General features: G+C 53.6%; 5 protein-coding genes across 5 annotated transcripts; all 5 read left to right on the top strand.

Annotated features, from left to right (window-relative positions):
• The first annotated feature begins 1762 nt into the window (after positions 1–1762).
• LOC135578622 (uncharacterized) lies at positions 1763–11743 on the top strand. Its single transcript, XM_065053518.1, has 3 exons — positions 1763–1793; positions 2007–2345; positions 11155–11743. Exons 2-3 carry the CDS (start codon positions 2027–2029, stop codon positions 11487–11489), a joined length of 654 nt encoding a protein of 217 aa, XP_064909590.1. The 5' UTR covers positions 1763–1793; positions 2007–2026; the 3' UTR covers positions 11490–11743.
• LOC135578720 (feather keratin 1-like) lies at positions 6750–7404 on the top strand. The gene has a single exon (XM_065054635.1). It carries the CDS (start codon positions 6793–6795, stop codon positions 7105–7107), a length of 315 nt encoding a protein of 104 aa, XP_064910707.1. The 5' UTR covers positions 6750–6792; the 3' UTR covers positions 7108–7404.
• A 2954-nt stretch (positions 11744–14697) lies between the features above and the next one.
• Positions 14698–15313, top strand: LOC135578878 (feather keratin 4-like). Its single transcript, XM_065055252.1, has one exon. It carries the CDS (start codon positions 14739–14741, stop codon positions 15051–15053), a length of 315 nt encoding a protein of 104 aa, XP_064911324.1. The 5' UTR covers positions 14698–14738; the 3' UTR covers positions 15054–15313.
• A 2780-nt stretch (positions 15314–18093) lies between these two features.
• On the top strand, positions 18094–18682 carry LOC135578877 (feather keratin 4-like). The gene has a single exon (XM_065055251.1). It carries the CDS (start codon positions 18321–18323, stop codon positions 18633–18635), a length of 315 nt encoding a protein of 104 aa, XP_064911323.1. The 5' UTR covers positions 18094–18320; the 3' UTR covers positions 18636–18682.
• A 2993-nt stretch (positions 18683–21675) lies between these two features.
• Positions 21676–22477, top strand: LOC102084714 (feather keratin 4). Its single transcript, XM_005504263.3, has one exon. The coding sequence runs from the start codon at positions 21903–21905 to the stop codon at positions 22215–22217; it is 315 nt and encodes a 104-aa protein (XP_005504320.2). The 5' UTR covers positions 21676–21902; the 3' UTR covers positions 22218–22477.
• Positions 22478–25038: the final 2561 nt, after the last annotated feature.

The raw sequence follows: 25038 nt of genomic DNA, 5'->3' as shown, positions 1-25038 counted from the left end.
GAGAACTGTGGAAGGTCTTACAGAGAGTCACCTTGAGTTACTGGAACGACCTTGACCAAAATGGAATGAGGAACCAGAATGTTTTTGTACAAGAAAAAACATTTACAATGTGTTAGCCAAATTGCCAGAGTGCCTGCAAGCTCAAGTAAACCAATCACATGATAATTTTAAACGCGTGAACATCTAGCGTAAGCAAATCAACACAGAAAGTTAAACGTGTGTACAACAGCGACTAGCTATATGTGTAAGCGCCTTGCCTAAATAAAGAGTCTTTTGGCTCACCTGCATCACAAGTCTTTGTCATCAATCCCTTCAGAGAACAACAGGTTTTGCAATTAAAGACTGAGGCAATGAGGGCACTAAGCATTTTCCTCATCTTTTGACTCTGTGTTTTCTTCCTGCGGCAAATAAATGAGGGAAATTCTCCTTAGCGCTCTGTTGCTGATCATGTATGTACAGAAACATTTTTAATGTGTTTTATGAAGTGGCAGATCAACATCTAGATGGGCTTTGGGAATTCTAATGTGCTGCCTGCATAACCTCTCAACATCCTTGCAAAGCGCCTGAGTACCCTGCACCTTCTTCCAGAATTCCTACCTTTCTCGTGTTTGTATCCTGAGTTCCAACCAAACCTCTCCCTTCAGCCAGGCTGGTCTTCTTCCCTGCCAGCTCATCTGCTACACACAGACACTGTCTATTAAACATGAGGAAACTTCTGGAACCTCGTCCCAGCTTCCAACTGTGTAGCTCCTTCCCTGCTAAAACCTTGACACATGAACCCTGCACACCCAGCTCATGAGGAAAGCACACACCAAGACACGCAAAGAGCTCAACAAGCGTGGAAGGAAAGGCTTAGTGAGATGGAAGCAAAGAAGGCTGGGATGAAACACCATCCAGAGGCAATATTTCAATCCTGGATCAGCTCCGAAGCCCAGACCGGCCTGCAAGGTCTGTGACGAAAGGGGTCCCTCATCACAAAGCACCCGCAAACTACATGGATGCCATGGGATGAGCTCACTGACGACACCCCACCCCTCCTACGCTCTGGCCGCGTCCTCTGTCACTCTGACATGTGCAATCAACGTCAAGCTTATGGCCCCTACCTAATTCACGGACTTCAAAGCTGCTGCCAGGGTCAAGAGGACAAGTCCTCAAAACAAGAACAAGAAACTGGAATGTTGCATGAAGAAAAACACACCCTGCTCACTCCTGGCCAGCCTGTGGCATCCAACACACCCGCAGAGTACAATCCAGACCAAAGGCCAGGCCTAATGAGACGCTTAATGAGATGGCAGCAGTCAGGTGAGGGATCAAACACCGTGGAAGAGGCAGACCCTCATGCCCAGAACAGCTCCAAAGCCCAGACCACTCTTCCAGCTCTGCAAGGAAATGAGGACCCATCCACACAATGCAACTACAAACCACACGAGTGCCATGGGATGACCTCACTGACGACACCCCACCTCTCCTACTCTTTGGCCGCGTCCTGTGATCGACCTGACACACACCAACAATGCCAAGTCTTCAGCCTCTAATACTCGCACTTCAAAGCTGCCGCCAGGACCAAGGGGACACGTCCTCAAGACATCAACAAGAAATTGGAGCATTGTGGGAAGGAAAACACACCCTCCTCATTCCTGGCCAGGCTGTGGCATCAAAGAGCTGCTGGCTGCAAAATGCCGCCATGCGCAAAGGCTGTCCCGCCCCTCGGGGACCAGCATAAAAGCCGGCCCAGCGCCTCTCGCCCTCACACACTTCTCCTGACACCTTCTCCTCCCTCCGCGCTCAACAAGGTGAGCCTCAACCCCCTTCCCCTCCTTCTCCTGCCCCGCCTGGCCCCTCTCTTCCAGCACGCTCTGCCCCCAGCCTCAGCAGCCCTCACGCCTCCCCACCGCCACGCTCCCCACAGCCCCACACCAGCCTCCCCACTCCCTCGCCCTCCTGCAACACCGCTCCTCGCACCCCCACACCCCTGCGCTTGCTCAACAGCCTCTCGTCCCTTCCAGGGCCCCTCCACACCACACACATGGCCTGCTACGACGCCTGCCGCCCCTGCGGACCCACCCCGCTGGCCAACAGCTGCAACGAGCCCTGTTCCCTGCAGTGCCAGGACTCCCGTGTCCTCATCCAGCCTTCCACCGTGGTGGTCACCCTGCCAGGACCCATCCTCACCTCCCACCCCCAGAGCACCGCCGTTGGATCCTCCGCATCGGCTGCCGTGGGCAACGAACTCGGCGCTCAGGGAGTTGCTGTCAACTCCGGCAGCTTTGGCTACGGCTTCGGAGGCCTGGGTGGCTTCGGAGGCCGGGGCTGCTTCAATGGTAGAAGGGGTGGATACATCTGCTAAGGGCTCTTGCCACCACCCCTGATGCCAGCCACAAACACCCTGGAAGCCACAGCACGGATTGAGGACACGTACCTCTATGCTCTTCCTGGCACATGGACCTGCTGTCCTTGGCTCCTCCTCTTACAGCACCAAGCATGGAAGTAGGGAAGGGGCCAGCGTGGGCTGCCTGCAGATGTGGCGAATGGTCCTTCTCCCCTAGTCCCACATCTTTCTTTGCACCTCAGACTTGTGCTGTTTCACTTGGCACTCCTGCCTTTTCACTTTTCTCCGTCAATAAAGTTCTCCTTCATCCCAGCTTGAGATGCAGCCTTTTGTCTTTTTCTCCCACGGCTCGTCCAACTTCACGTAAGAAAAAACAGGACTCAGTAGCCCATCAGGGTGGGAGCAAAAGGGAAACAAGACCTCTCAAGGCTCTTCCAACCTCAACCAGCACAAAGCCAGGGCTGGCTCAAGAAGCAAACTGGATAGGGGGGAAAAGGGCCACAAGACCTGTCCCAGGAAATATGTCAACCCCTATACCACCAAGAACACAGACCGGAATCTGGGGGTCTTCCACAAAATTATACAAGGCCATCACTGGATCACAGAAAGATTTTGACACGAGAACACTCTCCTCAACATGCCTCTGGTGAGACCTCCCTATGACAACACACACTTGACCATCTTTCTTCCCCAGCATCACTCTCCGGCTCCACCAGGAGCAGAATCACAGAATCATTTAGTATTTAGACTTTCCTCACGGGTTCACAGGTCCTGCCAAGTCTGTGGTCCAACACAGGCTTCCTACAGGATCACATTTCCTGTGGGTGCACCCACCTGCTCCAGCATCAGGTCCTCTACAGGCTCCACGTGGTTATCTCCTGCACTGTGGACATCTCCTGCACTGTGGACATCTCCTGCAGTGTGGACATCTCCTGCACTGTGGACATCTCCTGCACTGTGGACCTCCATCAGCTGCAGCGGGACAACCTGCTTCAGCCCAGTTCTTCACCACAGCCTGCAGGGCAATCTCTGCTCCAGAACCTAGAGCACCTCCCGCTCCTCCATCATCGTTGATCTTGGTGTCTCTTGAGATTCGTCTCCCACATTTATTCCCTCCCCTCTTACGGTTACTATTCTCAAGTAGTTTTTTTCCCATCATAAACATGTTTTTGGATCAACAAGTCCCGCTGTTAACCCAACAATAGTCTACAACTATTAACCTAACACAAGTCTACCACTAACCCCTGTCATCAAGCACCACATCTACGCATCTTCTGCACACCTTCAGAGATGGTGACTCCACCACTGCCCTGGGCAGCCTGTTCCAATGCCCCAAAACCCTTCAGGAAAAGCCATTTTTCCTAATAGCCACACTAAACCTCCCCTGGGGCAACTTCAAGCCACTTTCTCCAGTTCTGTCAGTTGGGAGAAGAGACCGACACCCGCCCCTCTACAACCTCCTTTCAGGCAGTTGCAGAGAGCGAGAAGGTCTCCCCTCAGCCTCCTGTTCTCCAGATTGAACCCTCCAACTCCCTCAGCTGCTCCCCATCCCAACTGTGCTCCAGCCTTTTCACAAGATTCCTTCCCCTTTTCTCAATTCGCTGCAGAACCTCAAGCTCTTTCTTGTCATTAGGGGCCCAAAAACGAACCCCAGATTCTGCGTGCAGCCTCACCAGCACCAAATACAGGGGGATGCTCACTGCCCTGCTCCTGCTGGTCACAATTGTGATGACACAGGCCAGAATGCTGTTGGCCTTCCTGACCACCTGGCCACACGCTGGCTCATGTTCTGCCAGCTGGTCACCAGTAGCCCAGGTCCTTTTGAACAGGCAGCTTTACAGCCTGTCTTCCACCAAGCCTCTGGTGTTCCGTGGGGTGGTGGTGATGCAAGTGCAGAACCCGACACTTGGCCTTGTTGAACCTCAAACAATTGGCAGCTTATCATCGATCCAGCCAGCCCAGATCCTTTTCTAGAGCTTTCTTACTGTCCAGCACATCAGCATTCCTGCCCAACTTGATGTCATCTGCAAACGTACTAAGGGTGCACTCCATGCCCTTGTCCAGATCACGGAGAAAGATATCAAACAGAACCGGCCCCAGTACTGAGCCCCAGGGAACCCCTCTTGTGAGCGCCCACCAACTGTATTTAACTCCAGTCATCACAACTCTTTGAACATAGCCATCCAGCCAGTGTTTTAGCCAGTGAAGACTACGCCTGTCCGAGCCATGAGCAGACACTTTCTCCAGGAGAAATTATGTCAAAGACTTTACCAAAATCTTACTACACAGCATACACAGCCATTCCCTCATCCAATAAAGTGGGTAACCTTGTTCATACCAAGAGATCAGGTTGGTCAAGAAGGACCTGCCTTTCATAAACCCATGCTGACTAGGTCTGATGACCTGCTGGTCCTGTACCTGCCATGTGATGGCACTCAGGATAATCTCTTCCACGACCTTACAAAGCAACAAGGTCCAACTGACACATCTTTAGTTTGGAGAAGAGGAGACTAAGGGGGGACCTCATTAATGTTTATAAATATATAAAGGGTGAGTGCCATGAGGATGGAGCCAGGCTCTTCTCGCTGGCCAACAATGATAGGACAAGGGGTAATGGGATCAAGCTGGAACACAAGAGGTTCCGCTTAAATTTGAGAAAAAACTTCTTCTCAGTGAGGGTAACAGAGCACTGAAACAGGCTCCCCAGGGAGGTTGTGGAGTCTCCATCTCTGGAGACATTCAAAACCTGCCTGGACATGTTCATGTGCGACCTCACCTAGGCTTTCCTGCTCCAGCAGGGGGATTGGACTAGATGATCTTTTGAGGTCCCTTCCAATCCCAAACATACTGTGATACTGTGATACTGTGATCTGTAATTCCCCATATCCTCTTTTCGGTCCTTCTTCTAGACGGGTGCCACATTTGCTGACTTCCAGTCAATGGGGACCTCCCCAGAGAGTCAGGTCTGATGATATACGACGCAAAGTGGCTTGGGGAGCATCTCAGCCAGCTCTCTCACAACTCCTGGGGAGAACCAATCTGGCCCCATACACCTGTGTGGGCCAAGTGGTGTAGCACGTCACCAACCATTTCCCCTTGGATTCCTGTGCTTTGTTCTATGCCCCATCCCCATCTTCCAGCTCAGGGAGCTGGGTGCACAGAGAACAACTAGTTTTATGCTTAGAGACTGAGACAAAGAAGACATTAAGGCCTTTTCCTCATCCATTGTAAATGGGTTGCTCCCTGAATCCACTACAAGTTGGAGATTCTCCTTAGCTCTCCTTCTGTTGCAAAAAATATACCGAAAAAAGTTTGTATTGTCTTCTATAGCAGGAGCTGGATTAGGTTCTAGTTGGGCTTTGGCCCTTCTAATTTCCCCAATGAATAACATCAAAATACCCTGGTGTTCCTCCTGAGTATCTTGTCTTATCTGGCAGACATCAAAAACTCTCTTTTTTCTCATCAGTTCAAGCCAAACCTCTCAGTTAAGGCCAGGCCAGTCTGCTTCCCTGCCAGCTTGTCTTTTGGCATACGGGGCATGTCCCTCACACATGGTGGAATCTTCTGGTAATTTCTCACAGAAGAAAACCATGATGCCCATATGCTAAAAAATCTGTGCTACATAAAATTAATACACACAGCTATAAGCTTACAAGCAATAGGGCACCAACACACAGAGAGCACAATCCAGATCAAAGGCCAGGCTTAATGAGACGCTTAATGAGATGGCAGCAGTCAGGTGAGGGATCAAATACCATGGAAGAGGCAGACCCTCATGCCCAGAACAGCTCCAAAGCCCAGACCACTCTTCCAGCTCTGCAAGGAAATGAGGCCCCATCCACACAATGCAACTACAAACCACACGAGTGCCATGGGATGACCTCAGTGACGACACCCCACCTCTCCTACTCTTTGGCCACGTCCTGTGATCGACCTGACACACACCATCAACGCCAAGTCTTCAGCCTCTAATACTCGCACTTCAAAGCTGCCGCCAGGACCAAGAGGACACGTCCTCAAGACAACAACAAGAAATTGGAGCATTGTGGGAAGGAAAACACACCCTCCTCATTCCTGGCCAGGCTGTGGCATCAAAGAGCTGCTGGCTGCAAATTGTCGCCATGCGCAAAGGCTGTCCCGCCCCTCGGGGACCAGCATAAAAGCCGGCCCAGTGCCTCTCGCCCTCACACACTTCTCCTGACACCTTCTCCTCCCTCCGCGCTCAACAAGGTGAGCCTCAACCCCCTTCCCCTCCTTCTCCTGCCCCGCCTGGCCCCTCTCTTCCAGCACGCTCTGACCCCAGCCTCAGCAGCCCTCACGCCTCCCCACCGCCACGCTCCCCACAGCCCCACACCAGCCTCCCCACTCCCTCGCCCTCCTGCAACACCGCTTCTCGCACCCCCACACCCCTGCGCTTGCTCAACAGCCTCTCGTCCCTTCCAGGGCTCCTCCACACCACACACATGGCCTGCTACGACGCCTGCCGCCCCTGCGGACCCACCCCGCTGGCCAACAGCTGCAACGAGCCCTGTTCCCTGCAGTGCCAGGACTCCCATGTCCTCATCCAGCCTTCCACCGTGGTGGTCACCCTGCCAGGACCCATCCTCACCTCCCACCCCCAGAGCACCGCCGTCGGATCCTCCTCATCGGCTGCCGTGGGCAACGAACTCAGTGCCCAGGGAGTTGCCATCAACTCCGGCGCCTTTGGCTACGGCAACGGCTCTGGCTTTGGAGGCCTGGGCTGCTTTGGTGGCAGAAGGGGCCGCTACATCTGCTAAGGGCCCTCGCCAACACCCCTGACGCCAACCACACACACCCTGGAAGCAACGGCATGGATTGAGGACACACACCTCTAGGCCCTTTCAGGCACGTGGACCTGTTGTCCATTGCTCCTCTTCTCCGGGCAGCAAGCACAGAAGCAAGGAAGGGGCCAGCCTGGGCTGCCTTCATTCCTTGTCAAAATATCTTCTCCTCTTCTCCCACCTCTTTCTTTGTACCTCAGACTTGCTGTTTTCCATTTGGTACTCCTACCTTTGCACTCTTTTTGGTCCCAAATAAAGTTCTCTTGCAGTCCAGCCTGAGATGCCTCCTCTTGCTTTCTTCTGCTATGGTTCATCCAATCTGACTGAGCAACAAAACAGGGCTCAAGGGGCCAGGATGCTGGTGGGTGGAAAATGGCCACAAGACTTCTCTTAGCAAGTAAGTCTTCAGGAACATCACCCATGTGCATTTGGTGGCCTTCCAGGCTGTCATACAAGCCCTTCACTTACTCAAGAAAAAGGCTTGGAAAGTGTCATGCACTTCTACCCTGGCCTCTCACCCACGCTCCCCGTGGCAGCAGCTACTTGTCCAAATCACTTCCTCAGCACCACTCGCTGCCCATCACAGCAAACAGAATCATCGAGTGCACAAGGAACCTCTGGAGATCATCTCCTTCATACCAACCTGCTCAAGCATGGTCAGCTCGATGGGGATGTCCATGCAACGTCCAATGAGGTGCTGAGTATGCCCAAAGATGGAGGCTTCACTATCTGACTATGCAACTAGTTCCACTGTTTGACCACCCTCTCACTGAAAAATCATTGCCTTCTCCTCCAAGGAAACAGCACAGCTTCTTCACCTCTTAGTTTTTGCTACGTGAGAGAAGAGTACAGCATCCTCCTCTCTACACCCTCCTTTCAGGCAGTTGCACAGAGAAAGAAGATCTCTCTTCAGCCTCCTGTTCTCCTGGCAAAACACCCCCAGATCCCTCAGCTTCTCCCCATCCCACTTGTGCTCCAGATTCTTCACCAGATTCGTTGCCCTCCTCTGAACCCCCTCCGGCTCCTCAAAGGTCTTTCTTGTCATGACGGGCTCAAAAGTGAACGCCAGATTCTAGGTGCAGCCTCACCAGCACCAAATACAGGGGGATGCTCACTGCCCTGCTCCTGCTGGCCACACTGGTGATGACACAGGCCAGAATGCTGTTGGCCTTCCTGGCCACATGCTGGCTCATGTTCTGCCAGCTGGTCACCAGTAGCCCAGGTCCTTTTCCAACAGGCAGCTTTACAGCCTGTTTTCCACCAAGCCTCTAGTGTTCCTTGGGGTGGTGGTGACGCAAATGCAGAACCCGACACTTGCCCTTGTTGAACCTCAGACAATTGCCATCTTACCATTGATCCAGCCAACCCAGATCCTTCTCTAAGAGCATTTTTACTGGCCAGGAGATCAACATTCCTGCCCAACTTGATGTCATCTGCAAACTTACTGAGGGTGCACTCCATCCCCTTGTACAAACCACAGAGAAAGATATCAAACAGAACTGGCCCCAGTACTGAGCCCCAGGGAACCCCTCTTGTGAGCGTTCACCAACTGCATTTGAATCCAGTCACCACAACTCTTTGGGCCCAGTGATCCAGCCAGTGTTTTAGCCGGTGAAAAGTATACTCCTCTAAGCCATGAGGATAGACTTTCTTTAGGAGAAACAGTGTAAAGTCTCTACTGACGTCTATGTAGACACCTTTTACAGCCATTCCCTCATGCACTAAGCAGGTCATCTTGCCGTGGCAGGAGATCAGGTTAGTCAGGCATAACTTGTCTTCCACAAACACATGCTGACTGGGCCTGATCTCCTGCTTGTTCTCTGCGTGCAGCGTGATGGCACTCAGCTTATCTCTTCCATAACCTTCCCTGGCACTGAGGTCAGACTGACAGGACTGTAGTTCCCCGAATCCTTCTTCCAGCCCTTCTTCTGTATAAGTCTTACATTTGCCAATGCCCTGTCAACAGGGACCTGCTCAGTGAGTCAGAACTGCTAAGAAATGATGGAAAGTGGCTTGGTGAGCGCCTTCATCAGCTTCCTCCATACACTAGGGTGGATCCCATCAGGCCAGGGTGTATCCCAACACTCCCACCTCACTTAGTGAAGTCTGCAAAAAAGGGCACACCCGATAGATCCCCTCATCCAGGTCACGGAGAAAGATATTAAACAGAAACGGCCCAAGTAGGTAGCCCTGGTGAACACCGCTTGTGACCAGCTGCCGAATGGATTTAACTCCAGTCTCCACAACTCTTCAGGCTCAGCCATCCAGCCAGTGGTTTAGCCTGAGTAGAGGATGACCGTGCAAGCCATGAGCAGCCACTTTCTTCGGAGGAAATAATGTAAAGGCCTTACTAAAGTCTTGGTAGACAAAATCCACAGCCATTCCATCATCCACTAAGCGGGTCCCCCTGTCACAGAAGGAGATCAGGCTAGTCAGGTAGGACCTGCCTTTCATAAACACATACTGACAGGGCCTGATCACCTGCTTGCTTGTCCTGTGCATGGAAGGTGATGGCACTCAGCATGACCAGGTCCATGACCTTCCATGGCACCAAGGTCGGACTGACAGAGCTGTAGTTTCCCAGATCCTCCTTCCAGCCTGTCTTGTAGATAAGCATCACATTTGACAACAGGCCTGTGACCCTGCCCTGCTGGCAAGATGGGGCTCTGGGCTGAGATGACTTTGGCTGGATGGCAGGTGCCCACCAAGCTGCTCTATCACTCCCTCTCCTCAATTGGATGCAAAAAGAAAGTATGAGAAAGGGCTCCTGAGTTGAGGAGAAGAAGATCATTCAGTGATCACTGTCACGGGCAAAAAGACACATCTAACTTTGCCAGCATCATGGCCTCTACAGCCCACAGGGGATCAACCTGTGATGAGCCAAGATATCTATCACAGGAGGCAGGGGAATCTCTGCTCTGGTGCCTGGGGCACCTCCTGCCCCTCTTTCTTCTCTGACCTTAGAGTCCCTAGACTCATATATTCTCATTTCTTTCTTCAAGTTATAGAGTCAGTCTTTCTTCCCCTTCTTAAATAAATTCTCATTTGGGTAACACCATCATGGCTGATTAGCTCTGAAATGGCCAGCAAAAAGTCCCTAAGGAAACCAGGTGTCAGTGGCACTACTGAACAAACTGGAAGCTTCTGGAAACTTCTCAGAGAAGCAACCACTGTACCTCCTTTGCTACCGAAGACTTTCCATGTAAAACAAGTATATCCAGCTAAAAGCTTACATGCGAGAAAGAACTAAAATACCCACAGACAACACTCAAGACAAAAAGAGAGGCCTAAATACAAGCTTAGCAAGAAGACAGCAATGCAGAAGCCAAGCAAACACCATAGAAGGTGCAAACACTAACACCGGGCACAGATCCAAGCTCACACAAGCCCGCCAGAAATGGGACGAAATGGTGCCACCTCTTCGTAACGCACCTGCAAACCACACGAGTGCCATTGGATGACCTCACTGATGACACCCCACCTCTGCTACGCCCTGGCCGCGTTCTTTGCCCGCCCTGACACGCGCCAGCAACGCCAAGTCTTTGGCCTCTAATGCTCGCACTTCAAAGCTGACGCCAGGGCCAAGCGGACACGTCCTCAAGACAAGAACAAGAAATTGGAGCATTGCGGGAAGGAAAACACACCCTCCTCATTCCTGGCCAGGCTGTGGTGTCAGACAGCTGCTGGCTGCAAATTGTGGCCATGCGCAAAGGCTGTCCCGCCCCTCGGGGACCAGCATAAAAGCCGGCCCAGCGCCTCTCTCCCTCACACACTTCTCCTGACGCCTTCTCCTCCCTCCGCGCTCAACAAGGTGAGCCTCAACCCCCTTCCCCTCCTTCTCCTGCCCCGCCTGGCCCCTCTCTTCCAGCACGCTCTGCCCCAGCCTCAGCAGCCCTCACGCCTCCCCACCGCCACGCTCCCCACAGCCCCACACCAGCCTCCCCACTCCCTCGCCCTCCTGCAATACCGCTCCTCGCACCCCCACGCCCCTGCGCTTGCTCAACAGCCTCTCGTCCCTTCCAGGGCTCCTCCACACCACACACATGGCCTGCTACAACGCCTGCCGCTCCTGGGGACCCACCCCGCTGGCCAACAGCTGCAACGAGCCCTGTTCCCAGCAGTGCCAGGACTCCCGTGTCCTCATCCAGCCTCCCGCCGTGCTGGTCACCCTGCCAGGACCCATCCTCACCTCCCACCCCCAGAGCACCGCCGTCGGATCCTCCTCATCGGCTGCCGTGGGCAACGAACTCAGTGCCCAGGGAGTTGCCATCAACTCCGGGGCCTTTGGCTATGGCAACGGCTATGGCTTTGGAGGCCTGGGCTGCTTTGGTGGCAGAAGGGCTGGATACATCTGCTAAGGGCCCTCGCCACCACCCCTGATGGACACCACCTACCGCATTGAAGCTACGCCATGGATTGTGGACTCACCTCTGGACCCTTCTTGCCACGTGGACCTGCTGTCCATGGCTCTTCCTCTAAAGGAGCCACGAAGATCTTGGTGCTCTGGCAAGATCTATGTCACAGAAGCAACCTCAGCTGATGGTCACCCTACGTGCAGCATATACTTGTCACAGCCTACTTGGTGCTCCTGCCTTTTTACTCTTTTGTTTCCTCAATAAAGGTCTCTTGCATCCCAGCCTGAGACATCTCGCTTTACTTTCTTCTCTCAAGGCTCTTCCAACCTCACCCAGCACAAAGCCAGGGCTCAAGAAGCAAACTGGACAGGGGGGAAAAGGGCCACAAGACTTCTCCCAGGAAATATGTCACCCCCTATACCACCAAGAACACAGACCAGAATCTGGGGTTTTTCCACAACATGATACAAGCCCATCACTGGACCAAAGAAAGATTTTGACACGAGAACACTCTCCTCAACATGCCTCTGGTGAGATCTCCCTGTGACAACACAAACTTGACCATCTTCCTTCCCAAGCATCACTCTCCGGCTCTACCAGGAGCAGAATCAAAGAATCATTTAGTATTTAGACTTTCCTCACGGGTTCACAGGTCATGCCAACTCTGTGGTCCAACACAGGCTTCCTACAGGGTCACACCTCCTGTGCGTGCACCCACCTGCTCCAGCGTCAGGTCCTGAACAGGCTCCAGGTGGTCATCTCCTCTGCTGTGCACAACCCTTTTCTGGGAAGAAAATTTTCCTAATATCCAATCTAAATGCTCCCTGGCACAACTTAAGACCATTTCCACTTGTCCTGTCACTTGGTACTTGGGAAAAGAGACTGAATCCCTTCCTCACTACAACCTCCTTTCAGGCAGTCGCAGACAGACAGGAGGTCTCCCCTCACTTTTCTTTTCTCCAGGCTATACACCCCAAAACCCAAAGTGGTTCCCCCATCACAGCTGTGCTCCAACTTTTCACAAGTTTCATTCTCCTTCTTTGAAATGGCTTAGGCACTTGAAGGTCTTTCATTCCGTCAGGGGCCCAAAACTGAACACACGATTCAAGGTGTGGCCTCACCAGTGCCAAGAATAGGTGATGCTCACTGTCCTGCTCCTGCTGGCCACACCAGTGCTGACACAAGCCAAGACGCCGGTGGCAGTCACGGCCACACACACTGGCTCATATTCAGCCACTGTCGACCCACACCCCCACGTTCTTGACCACCGGGCAGCTTTCCAGCCGCTCTTCCACAGCTCTTGACAGTCTTCACGGCGCTGTGGTGACCCAAGTGCAGGATCCGACTCTTGGCTTTGTTGAACCTCATGCAATTGGTCTCAGCCCATTGATCCAGCCTTTCCAGGGCCATCTCTAGAGCCTTCATAGCTCCAAGTGGCTCAACGCTCCTGCCTGTACTTGGTGTCATCTTCAGATGTACTGAGGGTGCACTCGATCCCCTCATCCAGATCAAGAAGAAAGATTATTAAACAGAACTGGACCCAGTATTGAGCCCTGGGGAAAACCACTTGTGAGTGGCCACCAAATGGATTTAACTCCAGCACCACAACACTTTGGGCTCTGCCATCCGGCCACTTTTTCAGCCACCAATGACTACGGTAGCCCAAGACATGAACACCACCCACTTTCTCCGGGAGAAACAGTGTCAGCTTGTTGTCTACACGAGAACACTGTCTATGTACCATGAGTAAACTTCTACAACCTCTGCTCAGCTTCCAACTGTGTAGCTCCTCCTGACTGAAACCTTAAAAAATAAACCCTGCACACCCAGCTCATATGCAAGACACACACCAAGACCCCCATAGATCATAACGAGCATGGAAGGAAAGGATTAGGCAGATGGAAGCAAGCCACGCAGGGATCCTGTTCCATGGAAGAGACAATTCCTCGAGGCCAGCACAGCTCCAAAGCTCAGAGCAGATTGCCAGCGCTGCAAGGAAATGAGGCCCCCTCCACACAATGCAACCGCAAACCACACGAGTGCCATGGGATGACCTCACTGATGACACTCCACCTCTCCTGTGCTTTGGCTGCATGCTCTGACCGCCCTGACACGTACCATCAAGGCCACGTCATGGTCATGCTTTAAAGCAGCAGGCAGACGAAGTTCTAATTGAGCTATGGCCTTTCTGGTGTTCTCCCTGCAAAAACTCACAACACCCACGTAGTCCTTCTAAGTTGCCTGCCCTGTCTTACAGAGGTCATAAACTCTCTTTTCACGAGTTCCAGCCAGTCTTCTACCCCACTAGGTCATCTTGCTGCAGGTCAGACCTCTGTTTCATGCTTAGGGAAACTTCCGCAAGCTTCTGACACAAAACAACCAAGCAGCTCCCTCGCAACCCAAACCTTGCCACGTAAGCCCAGTACACCCAGCTACAAGCTTGCAGCAAGAGGTGCAACAAGACACCCATAAAGGACACCCAGTGGGATAGGCCAGGCTTAAAGAAAGGCTTAGCAAGATGGTAGCAAGAAAGGGAGTGAAAGGACAATGGAAGTGGTAGCCCTCATGACTACAAAAGCACAACAGCCAGGACCAGCCTGTCAGGGCTGTGAGGAACTGGGGCCCCCTCTTCACAAGGCAACCGCAAACCACACGAGTGCCATGGGATGACCTCACTGACGACACCCCACCTCTGCTACGCCCTGGCCGCGTTCTTTGCCCGCCCTGACACGCGCCAGCAAGGCCAAGTCTTTGGCCACTAATGCTCGCACTTCAAAGCTGCTGCCGGGGCCAAGTGGACACGTCCTCAAGACAAGAACAAGAAATTGGAGCATTGCGGGAAGGAAAACACACCCTCCTCATTCCTGGCCAGGCTGTGGCATCAGACAGCTGCTGGCTGCAAATTGTCGCCATGCGCAAAGGCTGTCCCGCCCCTCGGGGACCAGCATAAAAGCCGGCCCAGCGCCTCTCTCCCTCACACACTTCTCCTGACGCCTTCTCCTCCCTCCGCGCTCAACAAGGTGAGCCTCAACCCCCTTCCCCTCCTTCTCCTGCCCCGCCTGGCCCCTCTCTTCCAGCACGCTCTGCCCCAGCCTCAGCAGCCCTCACGCCTCCCCACCGCCACACTCCCCACAGCCCCACACCAGCCTCCCCACTCCCTCGCCCTCCTGCAACACCGCTCCTCGCACCCCCACGCCCCTGCGCTTGCTCAACAGCCTCTCGTCCCTTCCAGGGCTCCTCCACACCACACACATGGCCTGCTACAACGCCTGCCGCTCCTGGGGACCCACCCCGCTGGCCAACAGCTGCAACGAGCCCTGTTCCCAGCAGTGCCAGGACTCCCGCGTCGTCATCCAGCCTCCCGCCGTGCTGGTCACCCTGCCAGGACCCATCCTCACCTCCCACCCCCAGAGCACCGCCGTCGGATCCTCCTCATCGGCTGCCGTGGGCAACGAACTCAGTGCCCAGGGAGTTGCCATCAACTCCGGGGCCTTCGGCTACGGCAACGGCTATGGCTTTGGAGGCCTGGGCTGCTTTGGCGGCAGAAGGGCTGGATACATCTGCTAAGGGCCCTCGCCACCACCCCTGACGGACACCACCTACCGCATTGAAGCTACGCCATGGATTGTGGACTCACCTCTGGACCCTTCTTGCCACGTGGACCTGCTGTCCATGGCTCTTCCTCTAAAGGAGCCACGAAGATCTTGGTGCTCTGGCAAGATCTATGTCACAGAAGCAACCTCAGCTGATGGTCACCCTACGTGCAGCATATACTTGTCACCGCCTACTTGGTGCTCCTGCCTTTTCACTCTTTTGTTTCCTCAATAAAGGTCTCTTGCATCCCAGCCTGAGACATCTCGCTTTACTTTCTTCTCTCAAGGCTCTTCCAACCTCACCCAGCACAAAGCCAGGGCTCAAGAAGCAAACTTGATAGGGGGGAAAAGGGCCACAAGACTTCTCCCAGGAAATACGTCACCCCCTATACCACCAAGAACACAGACCAGAATCTGGGGTTCTTCCACAACATGATACAAGCCCATCACTGGACCAAAGAAAGATTTTGACACGAGAACACTCTCCTCAACATGCCTCTGGTGAGACCTCCCTATGACAACACACACTTGACCATCTTCCTTCCCCAGCGTCACTCTCCGGCTCCACCAGGAGCAGAATCACAGAATCATTTAGTATTTAGACCCTCCTCACGGGTTCACAGGTCCTGCCAATTCTGTGGTCCAACACAGGCTTCCTACAGGGTCACACCTCCTGTGCGTGCACCCACCTGCTCCAGCGTCAGGTCCTCTACAGGCTCCAGGTGGTCATCTCCTCCACTGTGGACAACCCTTTTCTAGGAAGAAAATTTTCTAATTTCTAATTTTCTAAATTTCTAAGTTTCTAATTTCTCATTTAAGGCCATTTCCTCTTGCCCTGTCATTTGGTACTTGTGAAAAGAGACTGAATCCCTCCCTCACTACAACCTCCTTTCAGGCAGTCGCAGACAGACAGGAGGTCTCCCCTCACTTTTCTTTTCTCCAGGCTATACACCCCAAAACCCAAAGTGGTTCCCCCATCACAGCTGTGCTCCAACTTTTCACAAGTTTCATTCTCCTTCTTTGAAATGGCTTAGGCACTTGAAGGTCTTTCTTTCCGTCAGGGGCCCAAAACTGAACACACGATTCAAGGTGTGGCCTCACCAGTGCCAAGAATAGGTGATGCTCACTGTCCTGCTCCTGCTGGCCACACCAGTGCTGACACAAGCCAAGACGCCGGTGGCAGTCACGGCCACACACACTGGCTCATATTCAGCCACTGTCGACCCACACCCCCACGTTCTTGACCACCGGGCAGCTTTCCAGCCGCTCTTCCACAGCTCTTGACAGTTACTGGAGTCTTCATGGCGTTGTGGTGACCCAAGTGCAGGACCCGACTCTTGGCTTTGTTGAACCTCATGCAATTGGTCTCAACCCATTGATCCAGCCTTTCCAGGGCCATCTCTAGAGCCTTCCTAGCTCCAAGTGGCTCAACGCTCCTGCCTGTACTTGGTGTCATCTTCAGATGTACTGAGGGTGCACTCGATCCCCTCATCCAGATCAAGAAGAAAGATTATTAAACAGAACTGGACCCAGTATTGAGCCCTGGGGAAAACCACTTGTGAGTGGCCACCAAATGGATTTAACTCCAGCACCACAACACTTTGGGCTCTGCCATCCGGCCACTTTTTCAGCCACCAATGACTACGGTAGCCCAAGACATGAACACCACCCACTTTCTCCGGGAGAAACAGTGTCAGCTTGTTGTCTACACGAGAACACTGTCTATGTACCATGAGTAAACTTCTACAACCTCTGCTCAGCTTCCAACTGTGTAGCTCCTCCTGACTGAAACCTTAAAAAATAAACCCTGCACACCCAGCTCATATGCAAGACACACACCAAGACCCCCATAGATCATAACGAGCATGGAAGGAAAGGATTAGGCAGATGGAAGCAAGCCACGCAGGGATCCTGTTCCATGGAAGAGACAATTCCTCGAGGCCAGCACAGCTCCAAAGCTCAGAGCAGATTGCCAGCGCTGCAAGGAAATGAGGCCCCCTCCACACAATGCAACCGCAAACCACACGAGTGCCATGGGATGACCTCACTGATGACACTCCACCTCTCCTGTGCTTTGGCTGCATGCTCTGACCGCCCTGACACGTACCATCAAGGCCACGTCATGGTCATGCTTTAAAGCAGCAGGCAGACGAAGTTCTAATTGAGCTATGGCCTTTCTGGTGTTCTCCCTGCAAAAACTCACAACACCCACGTAGTCCTTCTAAGTTGCCTGCCCTGTCTTACAGAGGTCATAAACTCTCTTTTCACGAGTTCCAGCCAGTCTTCTACCCCACTAGGTCATCTTGCTGCAGGTCAGACCTCTGTTTCATGCTTAGGGAAACTTCCGCAAGCTTCTGACAGAAAACAACCAAGCAGCTCCCTCGCAACCCAAACCTTGCCACGTAAGCCCAGTACACCCAGCTACAAGCTTGCAGCAAGAGGTGCAACAAGACACCCATAAAGGACACCCAGTGGGATAGGCCAGGCTTAAAGAAAGGCTTAGCAAGATTGTAGCAAGAAAGGGAGTGAAAGGACAATGGAAGTGGTAGCCCTCATGACTACAAAAGCACAACAGCCAGGACCAGCCTGTCAGGGCTGTGAGGAACTGGGGCCCCCTCTTCACAAGGCAACCGCAAACCACACGAGTGCCATGGGATGACCTCACTGACGACACCCCACCTCTGCTACGCCCTGGCCGCGTTCTTTGCCCGCCCTGACACGCGCCAGCAAGGCCAAGTCTTTGGCCACTAATGCTCGCACTTCAAAGCTGCTGCCGGGGCCAAGTGGACACGTCCTCAAGACAAGAACAAGAAATTGGAGCATTGCGGGAAGGAAAACACACCCTCCTCATTCCTGGCCAGGCTGTGGCATCAGACAGCTGCTGGCTGCAAATTGTCGCCATGCGCAAAGGCTGTCCCGCCCCTCGGGGACCAGCATAAAAGCCGGCCCAGCGCCTCTCTCCCTCACACACTTCTCCTGACGCCTTCTCCTCCCTCCGCGCTCAACAAGGTGAGCCTCAACCCCCTTCCCCTCCTTCTCCTGCCCCGCCTGGCCCCTCTCTTCCAGCACGCTCTGCCCCAGCCTCAGCAGCCCTCACGCCTCCCCACCGCCACACTCCCCACAGCCCCACACCAGCCTCCCCACTCCCTCGCCCTCCTGCAATACCGCTCCTCGCACCCCCACGCCCCTGCGCTTGCTCAACAGCCTCTCGTCCCTTCCAGGGCTCCTCCACACCACACACATGGCCTGCTACAACGCCTGCCGCTCCTGGGGACCCACCCCGCTGGCCAACAGCTGCAACGAGCCCTGTTCCCAGCAGTGCCAGGACTCCCGCGTCGTCATCCAGCCTCCCGCCGTGCTGGTCACCCTGCCAGGACCCATCCTCACCTCCCACCCCCAGAGCACCGCCGTCGGATCCTCCTCATCGGCTGCCGTGGGCAACGAACTCAGTGCCCAGGGAGTTGCCATCAACTCCGGGGCCTTCGGCTACGGCAACGGCTATGGCTTTGGAGGCCTGGGCTGCTTTGGCGGCAGAAGGGCTGGATACATCTGCTAAGGGCCCTCGCCACCACCCCTGACGGACACCACCTACCGCATTGAAGCTACGCCATGCATTGTGGACTCACCTCTGGACCCTTCTTGCCACGTGGACCTGCTGTCCATGGCTCTTCCTCTAAAGGAGCCACGAAGATCTTGGTGCTCTGGCAAGATCTATGTCACAGAAGCAACCTCAGCTGATGGTCACCCTACGTGCAGCATATACTTGTCACCGCCTACTTGGTGCTCCTGCCTTTTCACTCTTTTGTTTCCTCAATAAAGGTCTCTTGCATCCCAGCCTGAGACATCTCGCTTTACTTTCTTCTCTCAAGGCTCTTCCAACCTCACCCAGCACAAAGCCAGGGCTCAAGAAGCAAACTGGATAGGGGGGAAAAGGGCCACAAGACTTCTCCCAGGAAATATGTCACCCCCTATACCACCAAGAACACAGACCAGAATCTGGGGTTCTTCCACAACATGATACAAGCCCATCACTGGACCAAAGAAAGATTTTGACACGAGAACACTCTCCTCAACATGCCTCTGGTGAGACCTCCCTATGACAACACACACTTGACCATCTTCCTTCCCCAGCGTCACTCTCCGGCTCCACCAGGAGCAGAATCACAGAATCATTTAGTATTTAGACCCTCCTCACGGGTTCACAGGTCCTGCCAATTCTGTGGTCCAACACAGGCTTCCTACAGGGTCACACCTCCTGTGCGTGCACCCACCTGCTCCAGCGTCAGGTCCTCTACAGGCTCCAGGTGGTCATCTCCTCCACTGTGGACAACCCTTTTCTAGGAAGAAAATTTTCTAATTTCTAATTTTCTAAATTTCTAAGTTTCTAATTTCTCATTTAAGGCCATTTCCTCTTGCCCTGTCATTTGGTACTTGTGAAAAGAGACTGAATCCCTCCCTCACTACAACCTCCTTTCAGGCAGTCGCAGACAGACAGGAGGTCTCCCCTCACTTTTCTTTTCTCCAGGCTATACACCCCAAAACCCAAAGTGGTTCCCCCATCACAGCTGTGCTCCAACTTTTCACAAGTTTCATTCTCCTTCTTTGAAATGGCTTAGGCACTTGAAGGTCTTTCTTTCCGTCAGGGGCCCAAAACTGAACACACGATTCAAGGTGTGGCCTCACCAGTGCCAAGAATAGGTGATGCTCACTGTCCTGCTCCTGCTGGCCACACCAGTGCTGACACAAGCCAAGACGCCGGTGGCAGTCACGGCCACACACACTGGCTCATATTCAGCCACTGTCGACCCACACCCCCAGGTCCTTGACCACCGGGCAGCTTTCCAGCCGCTCTTCCACAGCTCTTGACAGTTACTGGAGTCTTCATGGCGTTGTGGTGACCCAAGTGCAGGACCCGACTCTTGGCTTTGTTGAACCTCATGCAATTGGTCTCAACCCATTGATCCAGCCTTTCCAGGGCCATCTCTAGAGCCTTCATAGCTCCAAGTGGCTCAACGCTCCTGCCTGTACTTGGTGTCATCTTCAGATGTACTGAGGGTGCACTCGATCCCCTCATCCAGATCAAGAAGAAAGATTATTAAACAGAACTGGACCCAGTATTGAGCCCTGGGGAAAACCACTTGTGAGTGGCCACCAAATGGATTTAACTCCAGCACCACAACACTTTGGGCTCTGCCATCCGGCCACTTTTTCAGCCACCAATGACTACGGTAGCCCAAGACATGAACACCACCCACTTTCTCCGGGAGAAACAGTGTCAGCTTGTTGTCTACACGAGAACACTGTCTATGTACCATGAGTAAACTTCTACAACCTCTGCTCAGCTTCCAACTGTGTAGCTCCTCCTGACTGAAACCTTAAAAAATAAACCCTGCACACCCAGCTCATATGCAAGACACACACCAAGACCCCCATAGATCATAACGAGCATGGAAGGAAAGGATTAGGCAGATGGAAGCAAGCCACGCAGGGATCCTGTTCCATGGAAGAGACAATTCCTCGAGGCCAGCACAGCTCCAAAGCTCAGAGCAGATTGCCAGCGCTGCAAGGAAATGAGGCCCCCTCCACACAATGCAACCGCAAACCACACGAGTGCCATGGGATGACCTCACTGATGACACTCCACCTCTCCTGTGCTTTGGCTGCATGCTCTGACCGCCCTGACACGTACCATCAAGGCCACGTCATGGTCATGCTTTAAAGCAGCAGGCAGACGAAGTTCTAATTGAGCTATGGCCTTTCTGGTGTTCTCCCTGCAAAAACTCACAACACCCACGTAGTCCTTCTAAGTTGCCTGCCCTGTCTTACAGAGGTCATAAACTCTCTTTTCACGAGTTCCAGCCAGTCTTCTACCCCACTAGGTCATCTTGCTGCAGGTCAGACCTCTGTTTCATGCTTAGGGAAACTTCCGCAAGCTTCTGACACAAAACAACCAAGCAGCTCCCTCGCAACCCAAACCTTGCCACGTAAGCCCAGTACACCCAGCTACAAGCTTGCAGCAAGAGGTGCAACAAGACACCCATAAAGGACACCCAGTGGGATAGGCCAGGCTTAAAGAAAGGCTTAGCAAGATTGTAGCAAGAAAGGGAGTGAAAGGACAATGGAAGTGGTAGCCCTCATGACTACAAAAGCACAACAGCCAGGACCAGCCTGTCAGGGCTGTGAGGAACTGGGGCCCCCTCTTCACAAGGCAACCGCAAACCACACGAGTGCCATGGGATGACCTCACTGACGACACCCCACCTCTGCTACGCCCTGGCCGCGTTCTTTGCCCGCCCTGACACGCGCCAGCAAGGCCAAGTCTTTGGCCACTAATGCTCGCACTTCAAAGCTGCTGCCGGGGCCAAGTGGACACGTCCTCAAGACAAGAACAAGAAATTGGAGCATTGCGGGAAGGAAAACACACCCTCCTCATTCCTGGCCAGGCTGTGGCATCAGACAGCTGCTGGCTGCAAATTGTCGCCATGCGCAAAGGCTGTCCCGCCCCTCGGGGACCAGCATAAAAGCCGGCCCAGCGCCTCTCTCCCTCACACACTTCTCCTGACGCCTTCTCCTCCCTCCGCGCTCAACAAGGTGAGCCTCAACCCCCTTCCCCTCCTTCTCCTGCCCCGCCTGGCCCCTCTCTTCCAGCACGCTCTGCCCCAGCCTCAGCAGCCCTCACGCCTCCCCACCGCCACACTCCCCACAGCCCCACACCAGCCTCCCCACTCCCTCGCCCTCCTGCAATACCGCTCCTCGCACCCCCACGCCCCTGCGCTTGCTCAACAGCCTCTCGTCCCTTCCAGGGCTCCTCCACACCACACACATGGCCTGCTACAACGCCTGCCGCTCCTGGGGACCCACCCCGCTGGCCAACAGCTGCAACGAGCCCTGTTCCCAGCAGTGCCAGGACTCCCGCGTCGTCATCCAGCCTCCCGCCGTGCTGGTCACCCTGCCAGGACCCATCCTCACCTCCCACCCCCAGAGCACCGCCGTCGGATCCTCCTCATCGGCTGCCGTGGGCAACGAACTCAGTGCCCAGGGAGTTGCCATCAACTCCGGGGCCTTCGGCTACGGCAACGGCTATGGCTTTGGAGGCCTGGGCTGCTTTGGCGGCAGAAGGGCTGGATACATCTGCTAAGGGCCCTCGCCACCACCCCTGACGGACACCACCTACCGCATTGAAGCTACGCCATGGATTGTGGACTCACCTCTGGACCCTTCTTGCCACGTGGACCTGCTGTCCATGGCTCTTCCTCTAAAGGAGCCACGAAGATCTTGGTGCTCTGGCAAGATCTATGTCACAGAAGCAACCTCAGCTGATGGTCACCCTACGTGCAGCATATACTTGTCACCGCCTACTTGGTGCTCCTGCCTTTTCACTCTTTTGTTTCCTCAATAAAGGTCTCTTGCATCCCAGCCTGAGACATCTCGCTTTACTTTCTTCTCTCAAGGCTCTTCCAACCTCACCCAGCACAAAGCCAGGGCTCAAGAAGCAAACTGGATAGGGGGGAAAAGGGCCACAAGACTTCTCCCAGGAAATATGTCACCCCCTATACCACCAAGAACACAGACCAGAATCTGGGGTTCTTCCACAACATGATACAAGCCCATCACTGGACCAAAGAAAGATTTTGACACGAGAACACTCTCCTCAACATGCCTCTGGTGAGACCTCCCTATGACAACACACACTTGACCATCTTCCTTCCCCAGCGTCACTCTCCGGCTCCACCACGAGCAGAATCACAGAATCATTTAGTATTTAGACCCTCCTCACGGGTTCACAGGTCCTGCCAATTCTGTGGTCCAACACAGGCTTCCTACAGGGTCACACCTCCTGTGCGTGCACCCACCTGCTCCAGCGTCAGGTCCTCTACAGGCTCCAGGTGGTCATCTCCTCCACTGTGGACAACCCTTTTCTGGGAAGAAAATTTTCTAATTTCTAATTTTCTAAATTTCTAGATTTCTAATTTCTCATTTAAGGCCATTTCCTCTTGCCCTGTCGCTTGGTACTTGGGAAAAGAGACTGAATCCCTTCCTCACTACAACCTCCTTTCAGGCAGTTGCAGACAGACAGGAGGTCTCCCCTCACTTTTCTTTTCTCCAGGCTATACACCCCAAAACCCAAAGTGGTTCCCCCATCACAGCTGTGCTCCAACTTTTCACAAGTTTCATTCTCCTTCTTTGAAATGGCTTAGGCACTTGAAGGTCTTTCTTTCCGTCAGGGGCCCAAAACTGAACACACGATTCAAGGTGTGGCCTCACCAGTGCCAAGAATAGGGGATGCTCACTGTCCTGCTCCTGCTGGCCACACCAGTGCTGACACAAGCCAGGACGCAGGTGGCCGTCACGGCCACACACACTGGCTCATATTCAGCCACTGTCGACCCACACCCCCAGGTCCTTGACCACCGGGCAGCTTTCCAGCCGCTCTTCCACAGCTCTTGACAGTTACTGGAGTCTTCACGGCGTTGTGGTGACCCAAGTGCAGGACCCGACTCTTGGCTTTGTTGAACCTCATGCAATTGGTCTCAGCCCATTGATCCAGCCTTTCCAGGGCCATCTGTAGAGCCTTCCTAGCTCCAAGTGGCTCAACGCTCCTGCCTGTACTTGGTGTCATCTGCAGATGTACTGAGGGTGCACTCGATCCCCTCATCGAGATCAAGAAGAAAGATTATTAAACAGAACTGGACCCAGTATTGAGCCCTGGGGAAAAGCACTTGTGAGTGGCCACCAAATGGATTTAACTCCAGTACCACAACTCTTTGGGCTCTGCCATCCAGCCACTTTTTCAGCCACCAATGACTACGGTAGCCCAAGACATGAACACCCACTTTCTCCGGGAGAAACAGTGTCAGCTTGTTGTCTACACACGAACACTGTCTGTGTACCATGAGTAAACTTCTACAACCTCTGCTCAGCTTTCAACTGTGTAGCTCCTCCTGACTAAAACCTTAAAAAATAAACCCTGCACACCCAGCTCCTATGCAAGACACACACCAAGACCCCCATAGATCATAACGAGCGTGGAAGGAAAGGATTAGTCAGATGGAAGCAAGCCACGCAGGGATCCTATTCCATGGAAGAGACAATTCCTCGAGGCCAGCACAGCTCCAAAGCCCAGAGCAGATTGCCAGCGTTGCAAGGAAATGAGGCCCCCTCCACACAATGCAACCGCAAACCACACGAGTGCCATGGGATGACCTCACTGATGACACTCCACCTCTCCTGCGCTTTGGCTGCATCCTCTGACCGCCCTGACATGTGCCATCAAGGCCACGTCATGGTCATGTTTTAAAGCAGTAGGCAGACGAAGTTCTAATTGAGCTATGGCCCTTCTGGTGTTCTCCCTGCATAAACTCACTACACCCATGTAGTCCTTCTAAGTTGCCTGCCCTGTCTTACAGAGGTCATAAACTCTCTTTTCCCGAGTTTCAGCCAGTCTTCTACCCTACTAGGTCATCTTGCTGCAGGTCAGACCTCTGTTTCACGCTTAGGGAAACTTCTGCAAGCTTCTGACAGAAAACAACCAAGCAGCTCCCTCGCAACCCAAACCTTGCCACGTAAGCCCAGTACACCCAGCTACAAGCTTGCAGCAAGACGTGCAACAAGACACCCATAAAGGACACCCAGTGGGATAGGCCAGGCTTAAAGAAAGGCTTAGCAAGATGGTAGCAAGAAAGGGAGTGAAAGGACAATGGAAGTGGTAGCCCTCATGACTACAAAAGCACAAAAGCCAGGACCAGCCTGTCAGGGCTGTGAGGAATTGGGGCCCCCTCTTCACAAGGCAACTGAAAACCAGAGTGCCATGGGATGACCTCACTGACGACACCCCACCTCTGCTACGCCCTGGCCGCGTTCTTTGCCCGCCCTGACACGCGCCAGCAAGGCCAAGTCTTTGGCCACTAATGCTCGCACTTCAAAGCTGCTGCCGGGGCCAAGTGGACACGTCCTCAAGA

This window comes from Columba livia, chromosome 2 (genome assembly GCF_036013475.1).
Source record: "Columba livia isolate bColLiv1 breed racing homer chromosome 2, bColLiv1.pat.W.v2, whole genome shotgun sequence".
Lineage (NCBI taxonomy): Eukaryota > Metazoa > Chordata > Aves > Columbiformes > Columbidae > Columba > Columba livia.
Note: the sequence above shows the minus strand (reverse complement) of the source record. Positions and strands in the feature narration are given on the sequence as shown.